The sequence below is a fragment of the Mobula hypostoma genome, chromosome 5 (assembly GCF_963921235.1).
Source record: "Mobula hypostoma chromosome 5, sMobHyp1.1, whole genome shotgun sequence".
NCBI lineage: Eukaryota > Metazoa > Chordata > Chondrichthyes > Myliobatiformes > Myliobatidae > Mobula > Mobula hypostoma.
In genome coordinates this window covers 28266573-28284904 of record NC_086101.1, presented here as the reverse complement: position 1 = coordinate 28284904, position 18332 = coordinate 28266573, and the positions used below count along the sequence as shown (strand labels likewise).

The window sequence follows — 18332 nt, the reverse complement described above, 5'->3', positions numbered from 1 at the left end:
GGTCACCCCAACCACAAACTGTTTCAGCTGGTCATTACAGATTGGCTGGAGTTAATGTGTTCCATGACCAATCTCTTGCAACACTTCATGATGATGGATGTCAGAGCCATTCCGGGCGGTGGGGAAGGGGGAAGGTGAATGAATTGATATTAAGGAGCATGACCTTATTTTTCTTAAGAACCAAAATGGTAGTGATCTTCTTAAAGCATTCAGGAACTTCAGATTGAACCAGGAAGAGGTTATAAGTTCAGTGGCTCACAACTTCACCGAGGCTCTTGTCCAAGCTATGCGCTGATGGGAAGATGGGAACAGGTTAGCGCCACCACGTCTTAGAGAGGCCATCTTGATGAGGGGAAGGAACAGCGAGGAGCGGGGTCATATTTCCGGTGGGTGGCCATGTTAGTGAGGGGCAGGCGAGCAGAGCGGGGCGGAGGTAATTCCGCTGCCATATTGGTGAGGGGCAGACGCACGGAACCCGGAGGTAGGTTCCAGTGGCTGGTAGTATTGGTGCGGGGTAGACTAGCAGGACCTGGCCGAGGGCGGTGAGGAGTGATGCTGCGGGGCGGGTGACGTGACACGGAGATACCGCTCACACTCGTCTCGTGACGTCACAGGCGGCCGGCGTCTCGCGGTATCTGCACGGCGCCGGGTTTCTGTGTCTCCCGCGGCAGTGCCACGTCTGTTTCAGGTAAGGGGCTTTGGTCGGCGACAAGAACAAGGAGGACACTTAAAGTTCTGTTTGCACCCTGAACCGCACCCGCCAGCAACATTCCAGTGGCTGCACTGGTGCAGGGTTGCTGTACTTTTACAGGGTCTGGGAGGGGGGCGGCTATACAGATGCAGTGTCTTGAAGGGTTGGCGACACTGGGGTAGGTTCTTGCGGGCTGGCTGCTTTGGTGAAGGGTATGGGGAGTGTTGGTTGCATAATGCAAGTCCTTGTGGGGGTTCTTGAGGGTTGGCCGCGCTGGTGCAGAGTCTTGGGAGTGCTACTGCATTGGTGTAGAGTTTCGGGGTTGGTTGCACTGGTACGGGCACTGGGATCATTCTGTGCTCAAGTGTTTTACTCCCCCCACTGCCCAATCCAGTGTTGAGAGTGGAGAGTAAGTTTATCAGCAATTGGCAAACTGTGCCTGCCGCGGCTACTCATCAGCCCCTCACTGAGTCAGAAGAATCAGAATCCTTTATGTGGACAAGTATGTGAACACATACAGGGAATTTGATGCGGTTTCCCTGAGCTCTCGCAGTACAGAATCAAAGAGCAAACAAAACAATAGTGCAAATAATCGTGAACTATATACAATGAGGTATACCTGTGTATGTACAGGTGGACTTGGTTTATAATAGACTAAAATTAAAGTGTTCGTAAGACTGATGGCATACGGAAAGAAACTGTTCTTGTACCTATTTGTCCTGGCATACAGTGATCTAAAGTGCCTCCCAGAAAGAAGGAGTTGGAACAGGTGATGTCCAGGGTGTGATGAGTCTACAATGATGCTGCTTGCTCGCTTCCTGACTCTAGACGCATATAAGTCCTGGATCGAGGGCAGCTTCACACCAATAATCCTTTCCGCAGCCCTGACGGTTCTTTGGAGTCTATTCTTGTTCTGTTTAGGAGCTGATTCAAACCAGACAGTGATGGACGAACAGAGAACAGACTGGATTATTCCTGAATAGAATTGAATCAGCAGCTCCTGAGGCAGGTTGTACTTCCTGAGTTGATGTAGGAAATACAACCTCTGCTGAGCCTTTTTGATAAGAGTGTCTGTGTTGGGTGTCCACTTCAGGTGCTGGGAGATTGTGACACCCAGAAACCTGAAGGTCTCCACAGCAGACACAATACTGTTGAGTATAGTGAGTCGGGTATAGTATAGTCTTATTTAATATTCCACCTTAGGTATTTTGCGTGTGATCCAAAAGGTGTGGGATTTCCAGGGCAAACGTTTATATAATGCCGCCAAAGTTGTGCAGAAGGCTGGCTTATGAGTTACAACTTTTGCCACACCCACAGGTTTGGCAGCATGGGAGCTTTGCTCTCTTGCTTTTTTCTAATGTACAGAAGCCAGCAAGCTGAGTGTACATCAAAAACAAGCCACATTGTGTATGCACGTGCCTGAATTTCCTTTGAATTTCCAATCATAGTGCATGACAGCTCAGAAACTGGCCTTTTGGCCCCTCAAATCTGTGCTGTCCAGATTTTTTACCTCCATTCCATCTACCTGCACCCCGACCATAACCCTCCACACCTCTAGACTTTGGAAGTTGCAAGTTAAAACAAAAGAACAGGGACTTGCATTTGTATAGCTCCCTGCAAGTCCCAAACATGCACCCTCGGTAAAGCTCACCGTAAGGTAGAGGAGCTTCATGACCAACTGGGAAAGCACACAAATCTCAGCTGACATGCGTGTGAACTGCTAGAGACGTGCCAAACCGTTGGTGCCATTTGTTGGAGATGTTCAGTCTTTCACATGGCTGCAGATCGTACAGAGATGCTGGTTTACGATGGCGCGGGTGATGCCCAACAACTACCTATCGGCGGCAAAATGCAAAACAAAGAAACTTAGTAACCATCTTATTAATAATGGTCAGCGTTAACAATAGAGTGGCATGACGGAGGCGAGAGTGAGGAAAGTTCCGGTATCTGATTGATTTTAAGTGCAAAGGTTGGGTTCAGACTGAATGGTGACGGCGGGCTCGGCCCCAGAGAATGAGGAATAAGCCGACATTTCGACGATTTATGCGCCAGAGCAGTCAGCGTGTCCCGAGAGTGAGGAATAACCCGACATTTGGAAGATTCATGCGCCGGAGGCGAGGGACTGATTGGATCTGCCTGTGTCTATTCACTGCTCCGTAATATTTACTCATCTCTGCACTGAACTGTGGCTGTGGCCTGCTCTGGCCATTGTGACTCCTGGCTTTGCGTCCGTGTCCTGCAATATTCACTGTATAAATTTAAGATGTAACCTGACTTTGGCAGAGTCTCCTGTGATCACCTTTTAAACCTACTGAGGTCTGTCTTTACTTCTGTTCCCTATCAGAGTAAAGTCTCTCACAGTAAATTGGTGGCAAAATTCTTTTACAGTAAAATACGATGTCAGGGTAAATTCTTCAGCACTATGGTGAGGGGGAATTAAGTGGGTTAATGGGACTGAGGCGATTGCATTGACAGCTGGTATATATTCCTGTGACCACTTTGTTCTCCTCTGGACGCTCAGTTTTCTCCCACTGACCACTGTAAGTTGCCCCTGGTGTGTAGTTGGCTGATAGAGTCAAAGAAAAAAATCCAGTTTGAGATTATAACCATATGTACAGTTGCAGTGCGGTACAGACACGTCACATCCGAAACCCAGCATTCAAAAGAAAAACGTAAATTGAACATAAATTATACAAGAAAGAAAAGAATGTGAATTAAGAAAAAAGTCAAAGTGTTGTAGTGCAAAGTGGTCATAGTGTTGCTGTACTGAGGTATCGATTAGGATTGTGCAGTTGGCTGATAGTCAAAGAAAACAATCCAGTGAGATTATAACCATATGCACAGTTGCAGTGCAGTACAGACACGTCACATTAGAGACACAGCATTCAAAAGAAAAACATAAATTGAACATATTATACAAGAAAGAAAAGAATGAGAATTAAGAAAAACGTCCAAGTGTTGTAGTGCAGAGTGGTCATAGTGTTGCTATACTGAGGTATTGATTAGGGTTGTGCAGGTTGTTTCACAAACTGAATGGATGGAAGGAAGTCACTGGTCTTGAACCTGCTGGTGTGGGACCTGAGGATTCTGTACCTCATGCCTGATGGTAGCAGCCAGAAGATGCCATGATCCAGATGGTGTGGTCTTTGGATTTTGCCGTCTTGAGCAGTGCCTCCTGTATGTGATTCCGATGGTGGGGAGGGATGTGTCTGTGATGCATTGGGCTGGGTTCACTACTGTCTAAAGCCCCTTGCATTCCTGCGCATTCGGATTACCATTCCAGACCATGATGCAACCAGTCAGGACACTTTCAACAGCACATCTGCTAGAGTGACAAGCTGATCCTCCTTGGTCTCCTGGGGCGGAGTCGATGGGAATGAGGCGAGAATAAAATGGCATTGGCATAAGTGGCTGGGGTGGATTCGGTGGGGTGAAGGGCTTGTTCCCCTGCTGTACTTCTCTATAACTGTGAAACTGAAGCCTTGTCGTCACAGACAGATGGAGCAGCAGAATTCCCAGGACCGTGTTCAATATATCTCCTACAATCTGTATCAGTGAACCAGTCACCTGCCTGTTTGTGTTCTTCTGTTGGCTGTTGCACAGGCCATATGACTTCACTTCAAAATACTCTTTAATTGCTGACCAAGGCTGTGCAGAGTAAAGTCTGTCACAAGCCCTTGTGGCCCATCAGGCCAGTGCTTATGCCGGTTTCCGTGGTGTGAAGCAACTGAGAGTAGGAGACTCCCCTCTGGATAGGACGCCAGTCTGTCGCGAGGTTAACCCCCAGCATTTTTGAGCTGGGTAGACTGGAGCATTGTGTGGTTAAGTGCCTTGCTCAAGGACACACATCGCTGTCTCGGCCCAGGCTCGAACCCACGACCTTCAGATCGCTAGTCCAACGCCCTAACCACTTGGCCACGCTCCACACAAGGCTGTGTGCCACCTAAATCCTGGTCTCTCTTTCTGTTTGCTTTAATATGTTGCCTTCTCTGATACATGATAGACGACACTGATTCAGCCGGTGAATCCCTGGAGAAATCTCAACCAAGTTTAATTATCATTCAACCATCCATGAATGCAGTCAAGTAAAATGGTGTTACTCCGGGGCAAGGTGTAAAGCAGAGTGCCAAAAGCCATACACAGCATAGGGCACACAGTACGTACAAATAAGACAGCAGTAAAGTACAGTCATACCCCAAAAAAATTGTCCCAAGTCTGAGTTCATCGATGTTGGAACAGTCTGCAAACACCACATAGCTTGTCTTTCACCAAGTGAATACCAGAGGACAGCACTGACTGCAGCATGTTCACTGCGCAACGCGGCCTCCGGCAGTCTGCTGGAGCCCACCGACTCCGCCTCTCTCCTGGGCAGGTGATACCGCGGCTTGAGGCCCAATCCTTGCTACAACTGAGGCCGCACAGCTCTCCTGCCATTCTCCCCCACCGTTTGCCAATAGACCAGTGATTGGGACTTTCATCATTCCACATTAACAATGTCCAACAGAGTCTTGCCATCAGAAGAGAAATGACTAAAACAATCACTCACTAATAGACTGCACACTTCCAGCCCCTTCAGTTTCTCTGCCAGCGAGCAACTCATTGATGGGGGAAAACCTGCAGTACTTTAAGTTCTTAAAGAAGGTCTTGCAATTGTAGAAGGTGCATTTAAAAAAAGGACAGTAACACCTTTGGCTGTTGGCCATATAGAAGCAGTTGCATCTGACTGGAAATTTCAGAGTAAATTTTAAAGTAGATACTACCTTGAGAAGTTTTCTTGCAGGTGCTTACAGGAAGATAAAGAAATACAAATGGATTTATGAAAACTATAAACAAACAACCAATGTGCAAAAGAAGGCAAATTGTAAATAAATAATACTGAATTGTAGAGTCCTTGAAAGTGAGATTACAGGTTGTTCAGCATTAAGGGAGTGAAGCTATAGCTGCTGGTTCAGGAGCCTGATGGCTGTAGGGTAAAAACTGTTCTTGACCTGCTGGTGTGGGACCTAAGGCTCTGTACCAATTGCCTGGTGGTAGTAGCGAGAAGGGAACATGGCATAGATGAGGGGTGGCGGGTTGGGTGGTCCTTGATGATGGATGCTGCTTTCTTTGGGCAGTGCTCTGCATAAATGTATTCCATGATGGGAGGGTTTTGCCTGTGATGAACTGGGCTGCATTCACCACTCCTTCTGTTCCTGAGCCTTACCAGGCCATGATACAATCATCTTGTCAATTCCATTTCCTTACTTCACTGGAATGGATTCTGCCTGGCTCATTAATGTGTGAAGGTTGGGAGTGTTTATTCACTGGCCACACCTTCACTGATTTGATGGAATAGAGAGATCCTGGGAGAACTGGCTCATTATTGGTAACCAGAGCTCAAGAATTCTTAAATTGAACTTCATTCTGACTGCAGTCCTGAATGTTACTGTAGCAGAATCAGAATCAGGATTAATATCACCGGCATATGTCGTGAAATTTTTAACTTTGCTGCGGCAATTCACTGAAATACATGATAATCCCTGAGTCCACAATTCCACAAACTCAGGGATGATAGGCAGCTGGAGTGCGGTGGATGAGGGAAGGGTGAGACTGGGAGGTGTCAGATGAAGGCCATTACTCTTCCAGAGGAAGGGTCTCGATCTGAAACAATGACTGCCTATTTCCCACCACGGATGCTGACCGACTTGTGTGTTGCTCCAGGTTCCACCAGACGCGTCTCTTGCCTCTCGATTATCAGTCACTGTCTCGATTTCTCAGAATCTGATTTGCTTAATTATTTGACCAAGGTGTGGCCATTTAGTCCGTCAGATCTGTACCAGCTTTCGCAGAACCATCCCTTTCCTCTTGCCTCACTGAATCTCCACAATTTATTCTCTCCTGTATGTATACCCAGCAGCACCCCTTTGATGCTGATATTCTGGGAACAAGAGATCACAGAACCAGGAAACTGTGGATGAGTTGGCTGTCATCCTCCCAAGTTCTATAGGACAAGGCATGGTTGTGGAGCAGACTTGGTGGGGCGGATGGCCAGATTCCGCTCATATATCTTGTGGTTTTGAATACTGGAGGTGTGGTGAATATAACCTTATTATTCACTGGAATGAAGGGAGCTGAGCGGTGACCTGTATCGATATTGGAGATGGTCTTTTCCCCAGGAAAGGGCAGTCTAGAGCTCTAGGGCAGAGGTTTAAGGCAAGAGGGAAGAAACTGAAAGGGTATCTTGAGGGGTAGGTTTTCCACACTGAGGGTGGTGGGTGTGTGGAATGAGCTGCCAAACGAAGTGGTGGAGGAGGGAACAAGTACATTTAAAAGGGACTTGGATCAAATGCGTACATAGCTATCACAGCATGGACGAGCTGGGCGGAAGGAGCCTGTTGGTCTGCTGTGTGAATCCACGTAAACGGGGAATTACAGCCCAGAACTACTACCTGACAGTAATATTCAGGTAAATGCCAGAGTCCGCTCTAAAGAATGTACAGTTACCTTGTTATTAAGAGAGAGGCCGTTGTCAGAAAGAGTGCAGGGAAGATTTACAGGGATCTGCTTGTACCTGAGGGCCAAAGTTCTGGGGGGGGAGGCTGGGTGGATTGGGAGCAAAGGAGACTGAAGGATGACGTTGTAGAAGTGTACAAAATATTGAAGGGTAGAGATGAGGTGAATACCTTTTAACCTATGCCCTTGTTTTCCCGGGGTAAGATTGAAAAGGGCCCCCAGGGACGGCTTCACACAGAGAGCAGTTGGTATTTGGAACAAGCTGCCAGAGGAAGTGGTTGAGATAGGTATGATATCAACGTTTAAAGGACATTTTACAGGCAGGTGCAGCAAGCTGTGAAAGTGATGCAACACTGGGTTTTATTGTGTGAAGTTTCGAGGGCGGGACGTCTTGCTGCAGTTTATTTATTTTAGTTAGAGATACAGTGCGGACCAGGTCCTTCCGACCCAACGAGCCCCCCCCACCGAGCAGTCCACCCAGTTAAACCCAGCCTAATGACAGGAAATTCAATTAACCTACTAACTGGTATACCTTTAGACCGAGGGAGGAAACTGGAGCACCCGGAGGAAACCCAGACAATTGCAGGGTGAACATACAAACTACACAGGCTCTTGCAGTGTTGGATACAGCTGGATCTCCTTATACAGGCAGTCACCAGGTTACACAAATGTCTCTGTATGATATCCCCTCCACCATCATCGACGTCTTCAAAACGCGGTGCCTCAGGAAGACGGAATCCACATTGAGGAGCCTCACCATCCGGGGCACATCCGACCTCACTATTCCTATTTTGCATTATGTACTTATTTTAGTTTTTAAATTTTTTTTTGTTTTGCTCTGCTTTGTTGTGACAAAACATCAAACTTCCTCAGTATTCCGTCTCTCTTTTTGCACTACTTATTGAATTTACTTTTTCATCTGTACTGATTGAATCTATAGGTTTTATTATTATGTATTGCATTGTAGTGCAGCTGCAGAACAAACTTCACAACGTGCTGGTGATATTAAACCTGATTTTGACGTATTCAAACTTCGAAATAAATTTATTATCTAAGTATGTAAACGTTACCATATACTACCTTGAGATTAATTTTCTTGCAGGTATTTACCAGAAAAAAAGAAATACAGCAGAATTTTACGAAAGCCTGTCCATAAACAGACAAATTCTGACAAACAGCCACTGTGCAAAAGAAGAGAAGCTGCAAATAAGAACAATACTGAAAACATGAGTTGTAAAGTGTTCACGGAAGTGAGTCTGTAGGTCGTGGAATCAGTTCAGAGTGGTGGTGAAAGAAGTTATCCACGAAGGCAGGAGCCGGATGGTTGTAGGGTAATAACTGTTCCTGGTGCTGTGGGGCTTCAGGCCTCTGTACTCTGGTGGCAGTCAGAAGGGGGCATGGCCCGGACTGTGGGTGTCTGATGGCTGCTGCTTTCATGTAAATAGTGCCTTGTAAACAAGAATTCAGCCCCAACTCTTTGCTCACAATGAGCCTTACAACCGGGATTCGTTCAATTTAACTGGGAACAGATGCCTCTGCAGCAGGCAGGTTGGTGAGAACGAGGTCAGGCGTGTTGGTTCCCTCACCACCCTCTGCAGTCCCAGTCTGGTAGCTGTGTCCAGTAGGACCCAGCCAGCCCGGTCTGTAGTGGTACCACCGAGCCACTCTTGGTGGTGGTCATTGAAGCCCCCCACCCAGCGTGCATTCTGTGCTCTTGCCACCCTCAATGTGCTGCTCAACGCGGAGAAGTACTGATTCATCAGCTGAGAGAGGACGGTACTTGGTAATCAGCAGGAGGTTTCCTTGCCCATGTTTAACCTGGTGCTGTGAGACTTCATGGGGTCCAGTTGCCAGGGCAACTCCCTCTCTACTGTATACCGCAGTGCCGCCACCTCTGCTAGGCCTGTCCTGCTGGTGAGACAGTACATACCTGGGAATGGTGATGGTGGAGTCCAGAATGTTAACTGTAAGGTATGATTCTGTCAGTACAACTGTGTCAGGATGTTGTTCGACTAGTCTGTGAGACAGCTTTCCCAAGTTCGGCACGTCCCCAGGTGATAGTAAGGAGGACTTTGCAGGGTCGACAGGGCTAGTTTTGCCGTTGTCGTTTCCAGTGCCTAGGTCAATGCTGGGTTGTCCGTCTGGGTACGTTCCTTATTATTTTCTTTTTAGCAGTTGGATACAACTGAAAGGCTTGCTAGGCCATTTCAGAGGGCATTTATGAATCAACCACGTTGCTGTGGGTCTGGAGTGACATATAGGCCAGACCAGGTAAGGACGGCAGGATTCGTCCCCGAAAGGAGGTTAGTGAACCAGATGGGTTTTTACAACATGATTTCATGGTCTTCAGATATTTTTATTGAACGCAAATTCACCATCTGCCATGGTAGGATTCAAACTCATTTCCCCAGCGTATAACTGGGTCTCTGGAGTACTGATTACCACTACGCCAAATCTCCCCCTTCTGCAAGAGCAGGAATGCAGAAGCTTCATTAGATCAAATCCCTGGATGTTGGATCCTGTTCATATTTTCTATGAGTCCCTTGGGTAGAGAACTCACCAACACCCATCTGAAGAAGTACAAGTTCAAGTTTAATTTTCGTTCAACCATACACATGAATACAGTCCAATGAAACAGTGCCCGTCTGGGGCCGAGGTGCAAAGCACAGCACCAGCAGTAGTACCTACGTAGTATCTGCAGCACATATAATTCTGATAGCAGAAAAACGTGCAGTTACAAAAAATGTTAGAAATTAATAATAATATAGCCCATCCCAGAATGTCGTGGCCTGTAGGTTGATGGTTCATGGATGTTGTCCTCGAGTCACTTTTTTGCAGGAACAACTGCAGCAGTTCCTCATCTCACGCAAGTGCAGCTTGTCCTCCCAGGAGCGAACGCTGGAGGGCAGCACCGACTGGGGGCGGGGGCGGCTAGGTTGGGGGGAGCCAGCTGCCAACCCAACACGGTATCCAGCATCACACCGGCAGCTCTGGAGTCTCCTTTCCTGGGAGGCTGCAACAGGCGATCCTGCAGTATTGGGGACTGTATTGAGATTGGATGGGAGCCACCGCTGATTGATTTCAGAAAGGAGCACGCACACCCAGTGTGCTAGATCCCCCAGAGCCATGGCGGATCCTGGGAGGGATTGCTACATCCCATGTCTCATGTGCCTGACTCCTCCTCTTTGCTTTGCAGTGTTTGTCTGAACCGTGGTGCATCGACAGAGAGGGCAATGCCCGTGTCCCGGAGGTGGCAGCGTCCCAGTGGGGCATCCTTCCTCCTTGCCTGCCTCTTCTGTGGGCTGGTCCTGCAGCTGGAGGAGGGTCACGGCCATTCCCATTCCCATTCCCATGGCCACTCTCACGGAGGTGAGCATCATGGCCACTTTCATGGAGATGAGTATCATGGCCACTCTCATAACCACCATGGCCACTCTCACGGAAATGAGCATCATGGCCACTTTCATGGAGATGAGTATCATGGCCACTCTCATGGCCATGAGCATCACAGCCACTCCCACGACCACCATGGCCACTCTCACGGAGATGAGCATCACGGCCACTCCCACGACCACCATGGCCACTCTCACGGAGACGAGCTCACTGGCCACTCCTACCCCCGTGATCATCCCAGCCATTCCCAGGGGAAGGACCGCTGGAAGGTGGATGCGGAGCGGGAGCAGCTGAAATCTGGGAAGGAGGAGAGCAAACCCGTGGAGCTGTGGACGCAGGTCAGTGTCTTAGAGTCATACAGCACGGAAACAGACCCTTTGTGCCCGCTCAACCGAATTGCCGACCTGGTTTGGCCCGTATGCATCACAGACCAGTCAACAGTGCCTGCAGTGAACATGACGCTAAACTAAATGGAATCTCCTCTACCTGCATGTGATTTATATCACTTCATTCTCTGTCCGTTCACGTGTCTAAGAACCTCGTTTCAACATCCGTCACAGCCCCCGACAGACCGCTGTAAGGCATCTACCCCTCGTGTTGTTTAAACATAAACTTGCTCTGTACCTGACCTTTAGACTTTACCCTCTCACCTTAAATACATGTCCTACCAACTGTGCTGTTGCGTTCTCTGACTGTGACATCACTGTGCCTATGAACCTTCATTGCACGATGCATATGACATCACCACGTCTGTGACCTCAGTGCAGAATACACACATGATGTCACTGTGTGTGACCTCACCAGCAGCACATATATGACTCCTCTCCCTTCAGTTTGAGCCTCGTTCCATAGTTTGGGAACAAGCCTTACTTCCCACTGTCTCTGCAGGAAGTACAATGTTTGGGGCCAGGAACACCATCCCGAACATTTATGGTATTATGGTGAGCATAACACGTAGCGTCCAGTCCTAGAGGAGTGTTGGTAGTTTTTCATCTAACTGCATTGCCACAGTGGGGTATAAACTGCGTGGTTTGTTCTGACAGTGTGATGTTCCCTCAGTGAGCCACATTCCCATATATATTGTCCAGTTGCAACACCCCCTCTGGCACCCCTCCATGGCCCCTCCCAAAGATTAGTGCTCCCTCCATTACCAGCCTCACCCAGTGTCAGGCACACAGACTGAAGCTCCCTCCGTTCCATCAGGCCCTCCTAGGCTCAGTGCACCCTTCATTGCCACTCTGACACAAGTGCTCCCCTGCCCCTTCCATACCGTCAGCGCCCTGCACAGAGAGTTCCATCCTGTGCTCGTAATCGGGTTTGATCCTTTGCCCTGGGGTGGCCCTGAGGCTAGCTCCTGACCCATGGTTGGGATCAGTGGAGGAAAGGTGCAGCCTGTTGTAATGCCCATGTCTCTCTGAACCCCACAGGCCATTGGAGCCACCCTGCTGATCAGCGGTGTCCCCTTCCTCATCCTCTTCTTCATCCCCGTCGAGTCCAATGCCTCCAAGCACAAGAACCTGCTCAAGGTGCTGCTCAGCTTTGCCTCGGGAGGCCTGCTGGGGGATGCCTTCCTCCACCTCATCCCTCACGCACTGGGTGAGGCACCATTGGGCTGGGACAGGGTCGCGGAGGCAGGACTGGTGAAGCAGCTTCGAGCGCTGGGGGAGGGTCTCGATGAGGAAAGGTGTGGGAGAGGTTGAATTTTTCCAGGTGTGATGGGTGGGCATGCACCTGTGACATGCAGGGTGCAGGGTGCGGTCACCTTGGGTGGGAGGAGGAGAGGCAAGGGAAGGGATTGGTGGTGTTGGATTTAAGGTGAGCTTGTGGGGGAGATGGGGGCAAAGGGGAAGGGAAGGGATTGGTAGTGTGGGTTTAAGGTGATCTTTGTGGGAGATTAGGGGGAAATGGCTGGGTTGTGTTGGATGGGTGATGGCAGGGGAACCATTTGTGGTGTTGGGAATGGAGACCTTGGGTGGGAAAGGATGGAAGAGATTGGTGTTGTGGATAAGGTGATATTGGTGGCAGATTGGACAGGGGAGGTTGTTGGTGTTGAAGATGAGATGATCTTGGTGGGAGATGGGACACTGTGTGAAGTAGATATAGTGAGTTTGGTGGGTGATTTTGGGTACGAGATCGGAGGGAGGGAATGATCCTGGGTGGGGTATTGACACTGAAAGGGGGGCGTTGGTGACTCTAGGTTAAAGGTGCGTGCGTTGGGTGTAGAGGGGAGGGAGTGTTGGGGAGATGGATTGACCCTGGGTGGGGTACTGAGGGTGAGGGGCATGGGCATTGGGGTCACTGGGTTGGCTAGATGGGGGAGGGTTTGGTGCACGGGATCATTCACTTACCACACTTGATGTTTCCCACAGAGCCTCATTCCCACCAGTCAACCCCTGACCACTCACATACTGGGGCAGAAGACCTGGACAGTAGTCACGGCCACTCCCATGGAGGTAGGAGCAGGGCCTGGGTGCTGTGAGCGGCAGATGGAAGTGAAGTTTTGTGCTTTGTTTTCCCTCTTTCCCTCTTACTCCCTCCATTGTATACTCTCGCCCTCAAGCGTTCCCCCCCCACCTTTTACCCCAACTAATTCCCCTTTCCTCACTGTCTGCGATTTCACCCATCCCCACTGTCAGTGATGTGGATGATGGAAATGATGGCTTTGTGGCTAAGTTCGCAAATGATACAAAGACAGGTGGAGGAGCATGTAGTGTTGAGGAAGAAGGGAGTGAGCAGAAGGATTGGGAGAATGGGTAAAAAAGACAGGTGGAGGGGCGTGTAGTGTTGAGGAAGAAGGGAGTGAGCAGAAGGATTGGGAGAATGGAATACAGTGCAGGGAAGTGTATGGCCATGCATTTTGGCCAAAGAAGTGAAGCCATAGACTATTTTCTAAAAGGAGAAAAAATTCTGAAATCAGAGGTTTGAAGGGACTTGCGATTCCTCATCCAGGATTCCCCGAAGATTAACTTGCAGGTTGAGTTGTTGGTAAGGTGAGGAATGCAAATGCATTCATTTCAAGAAGACTAAAAGGACATAATGCGAGGCTTTATAATATATTTGAAGTATTGGCTGTACTTGGCATATCGTCAGCAATTTTGTGTCCCTTATGTAGCCCCCTGGCCACCCTCAGGGTCGCTCGGCTCGCTGTCGTCTAGGGAAACAGCCTCGGCCCCGCCAAACTGGGTAACTTGTTTGTGTGGATGCTGTGTGAGGTACCCCACCCCGCCCAAATAACAGACAATACACCAGATGCAATTAAATGATTTACAGTTTATAGATATTACTGGAACTATATAATTAAAAGAGAATAAAATATAAAAGGAAAATAAAAGGCGCCACACTTATCAAAGTTCAATCTCTTCGTGCACAACAACCGTTGGAGCTCAAGGACCTTCTTCTTCACCCTGCGACCCCCTCGGACCACCTCGACCGGCCGCCTGGGACCAACAACGGTGGTTGACCAGACGCTCCACACCAGTCCGTCTCCGTCTCCTCGCTGAACGTCCCGCTCGGGGTCCGACCCCGTTAGCGGACCCACAGTACCTCGCCCATCCTTTGTCTCGCTCTCCCGCCTTCTCCCCCAAAACCCCGCGCATACAGTATCTTCAAATACACCAAAACCATAACAACTATCCCAATTGGTTAATAGCACCCTCTTATCAGACTCTAAAGCAAAAGCAAACTGTTAGCGCAAACTTTCTCAGTGTTTAACACAACAAAGCCGCATTCCCCAGATTAACATAACAAAGACACCATTTTAATTAGCCTCCGCAGGAACATAAAAGTCGAAACCCCCTTACACTTATATGTGCTGGCATTGGAAAGGGTCCAGAGGAGATTCACAAGGATGATTTGCGGAATGAAAGGGTTAACATATGAGGAATATTTGATGGCTCTGGACCTGTAGTCACTGGAGTTAAGAAGAATGAATGGGAAATCTCATTGAAACTATTTGAATATTGAAAGCTTTTGGAGAGAGTATTTCCTATATGGATGAGTCTAGGACGAGAGGGTACAACCACAGAATGGAGGGACGTCCCTTTAGAACAGATGAGAAGGAATTCCTTTAGCCAGAGGTTGATGAGTCTTGGGAATTCATTGCTACAGACAGATGAGGAGGCCAAGTCACTGGGTATATTTATATAAGTGGAGGTTGATAGGTTCTTGATTACTAAGAACATCAATACTAAGAATATCAACGGTTACAGGGAGAAGGGTGGAGAAAGGGATTGCGAGAGATACTGCTCAGTACAAGAGGACATGGCTTTAAGGTAAGGGGTGGGAAGTTCAAGGGGGATATTAGAGGAAGGTTTTTTACTCAGAGAATGGTTGGTGCATGGAATGCACTGCCTGAGTCAGTGGTGGAGGCAGATGTGAAGTTTAAGGGACTACTAGACAGGTATATGGAGGAATTTAAGGTGGGGGCTTATATGGGAGGCAGGGTTTGAGAGTCAGCACAACATTGTGGGCCGAAGGGCCTGTACTGTGCTGTACTATTCTATGTTCTATAATAAATCGGCCATGATAGAATAATGGAGCAGAGTCGATGGGCTGAATAGCCTAGTTCTGCTGCTATGTCTTATGGTCAGTTCTGCCAGTGTCTGACCTAATTTCCCTCCCCCCCCCATCCCTTCACCCATCTGACCCCTCTTCACTAACTCATTCTTCTCGTTACCCACTGTCCGCCCCGTTTCCTGTTCCATTCTGTGACTTACTGGTTTGTGTATCTTTCAAAGTAAATTTATTATTAAAGTACATACAGTTGCAAGAAAAAGTTTGTGATCTCTTTGCAATTGCCTGGTCTTCTGCATTAATTCATAACATGTGGTCTGATCTTCATCTGAGTCACAATAGCAGACATCCCACCTCTCCCGGAAGTTCTGGGAGTCTCCTGCATATGAATAGTGGCTCCCTGATGCCCACAAATTATGTACAATATCACGGAAATCAATTTTTTTGAGAGCGAGTGAGAGAAAAGCAGGAGAGAGCGCGAGAGCAACCACGAGAGAAACAGCGCGCAAGAGAAAGCAAGCGAGAGAGTGCGTGAGCGAGAGAAAGCAAGACAGAGCGACCACAAGAGAGTCAGCGAGAGAGAGAGTGTTCCAAAAAAAAGAAAATATAAAACGTACGTCACCCCAGACTACCCTAAAGTGTACCCCTGCCTAATAGGGGTAAAAAATAATCACAGTGTTGCTCGCTGCACTGTTTGCAACAGTGACTTTTCTATTGCCCATGGTGGGTTAAGACTGTAAAAGGCATGTTGAGGTGAGTTTAACGGGTGTCATTTGTTCATTAGCATAGCTAACGTTATTTAAACTAGCTGGCTAGCTGCTAAGGAGCTACTCTATTGCAGATATCCCACCTCTCCCGCGAATTCCGGGAGTCTCCCGCAAATTGATGGTGCTACCTCCCTGAAATGCGTTTTTGCAGGGTGGGATGTCTGCACTAATAGACAAACACAATCTGCCTAAGCTAATAAAACACAAACCATTGTACTTTTCACGTCTTTATTGAACACAGTGTTTCATCATTCACAGTCCAGGCTGGAAAAGTATGTGAATCCTTGTATCTCATAGCTGGTAGAACCTCCTTCAGCAGCAATAACCTCCACCAAACATTTCCTATAGCTGTTGATCAGACTTGCATAATGTCAAGGAGGAATTTTAAACCATTCCTCCATACAAAACTGTTTCAGTTCATCAGTATTTCTGGGATACCTTGCATGATCAGCCCTCTAGGTCATGCCACAGTATCTTGATTAAGGTCTGAACTCTGACTTGGCCATTCTAAAACATGAATTTTCTTCTTTTTAAACTATTCTGTTATTGATTTACTCTTGTGTTTCAGATCATTGTCTTGTTGCATCATCCAACTTCTATTAAGCTTCAGGTAATAGACTGCTACACTGACATTCTTCTGTAAAATGTCATGATACAATTTTGAATTCATTGTTCCCTCAATGATTACAAGCTGTCCTGACCCTGAGGCAGCAAAGCAGCTCCAATCCATGATGCTCCTTCCACCATGCTTCACAGTTGGGATGAGGTTTTGGTATTGGTGTGCAGTGCCTTTTTTCCTCCAAATGTAGCAGTATGCATTTCTGCCAAAAAGTTCACCGTTTGTCTCATCAGTCCACAGAACATTGTCCCAGAAGCGTTGTGGAATATTCAGGTGGTCTTTCACAAACTTGAGATGTGCAGTAATTTTTTTTTGGGACAGCAGTGGTTTCCTCTGTGGTGAACATGAACACAATTCTTGTTCAGAGTTTTTCTTAAAGTGGACACATCAATAAAGACGTTGGCAAGTTCTAAAGATTTCTGCAACTATTGTGCTGTTACCCTTGGTCCTTGTTCACCTTCTTCAGCATTGCACGTTGTGCTCTTGGTGTGATCTTTGCAGGATTCCCACTCCAAGAGAGGGTAGCAACAGTACTGAATTTCCTCCATTTGTAGATAATTTCTCTTACTGTGGACTGATGAATATTTAGGTCTTTAGAAATGCTTTTGTAGCCTTTTCCAGCTTCATGCGTCCCTACAATTCTTCTTCTAAGCTCCTCTGAAAGTTATTTTGATCAGGGCATGGTGCACATAGATTACTTTCTTGAGAAGAGCAGTTTTCTGCAGTAACCTGACTTTGTGTTTTTTTTAATGGAGCTGGGCACCTCTACAACCCACAACTCCAATCTCATTGATTGGGACACCCGACTCCAAATAGCTTTTGTAGAAGGCATTACCCCAGAGGTTCACATACTTCTTTGAACCGAGACTGTTATTGTTTAAATGGTGTACTCAGCATTGTGAAGAAGTAGTACAATTGTTTGTGTGTCTGTTAGTTTAGGCAGTTTGTGTTTGTCTATTATTGTGACTTAGATGAATATCAGACCACGTTTTATGAGTAATTCATGCAGCAAACCAGGTAATTGTAAATGTTCACAAACTTTTTCTTGCGGCTGTATGTCATCATATACCCTAAGATAGTACGAAGAAACATAATAGGATCAATGAAAAACTGCATACAATGAAAATGGACAAGTGTGCAAAAGATAACAAATTGTGCAAATACAATTGAAAAGAAAACAAAATAATAATAAGCAGTAATTATTGAGCACGTGAGTTGTCGAGTCCTTGAATGTGATTCCAAAGATTGTAGAGCCTGTTCAGTGTGGAGGTGAGTGACGTTGAGTGAAATTATCCCTCTGATTCAAGAGCTTAATGCTTGAGGAGAAATAACTGTTTGTGAACCTGCTTGTGTGGGAACTGGGGCTCCACTACCACCTTCTGGATGGCAGCAGTGAGAAGAGAGTATGGTGTGGATGCTGGGGGTCCTTGAAGATGGATGCTGCTTTCCTGCAGCAGTGCTCCTTGTAGACGTGCTCAATGGTGGAGAAGGACTTACCCGTGATTATCTGAACCGTATCCACTACTTTTCGTAGGATTTTCCATTCAAGGGCATGTTTCCATCGCAGGCCATGATGCATCCAGTAAGTATGCTCTCTACTGCGAACCTATAGAAGTTTGTCGAAGTTTTAGATGACATGCTGAATCTTCGCAAACTCCTAAGAAGGTAGAGGCATTGCTAAGCCTTTGTAGTGGCAGTTGCGTGATGGACCTAGGATCGATCCTCTAAACTGATACTTCTGTGAGACTGTTCAACCCGTCAGATCTGCACTGACCCTCTGAGCATCCCATCTGTCTCCCTCCTTTCCCTGTGACTTATTCCCCTCATGTGCCCATCTGATTCTCCCATCGCCTCCCTA

At 47.5% G+C, this 18332-nt stretch overlaps 1 protein-coding gene across 3 annotated transcripts in view; it reads left to right on the top strand.

Annotated features, from left to right (window-relative positions):
- The first annotated feature begins 461 nt into the window (after positions 1-461).
- Positions 462-18332, top strand: part of slc39a7 (solute carrier family 39 member 7) — a 35327-nt gene continuing 17456 nt past the window's right edge. The window contains exons 1-4 of one of the 3 annotated variants that reach the window (XM_063048275.1): positions 462-481; positions 10380-10914; positions 12004-12172; positions 12946-13029. In XM_063048275.1, the coding sequence (XP_062904345.1) occupies positions 10417-10914; positions 12004-12172; positions 12946-13029 (751 nt within the window). In that variant the 5' untranslated portion in view covers positions 462-481; positions 10380-10416. The other 2 variants (XM_063048274.1, XM_063048273.1) reach the window with 2 other exon arrangements.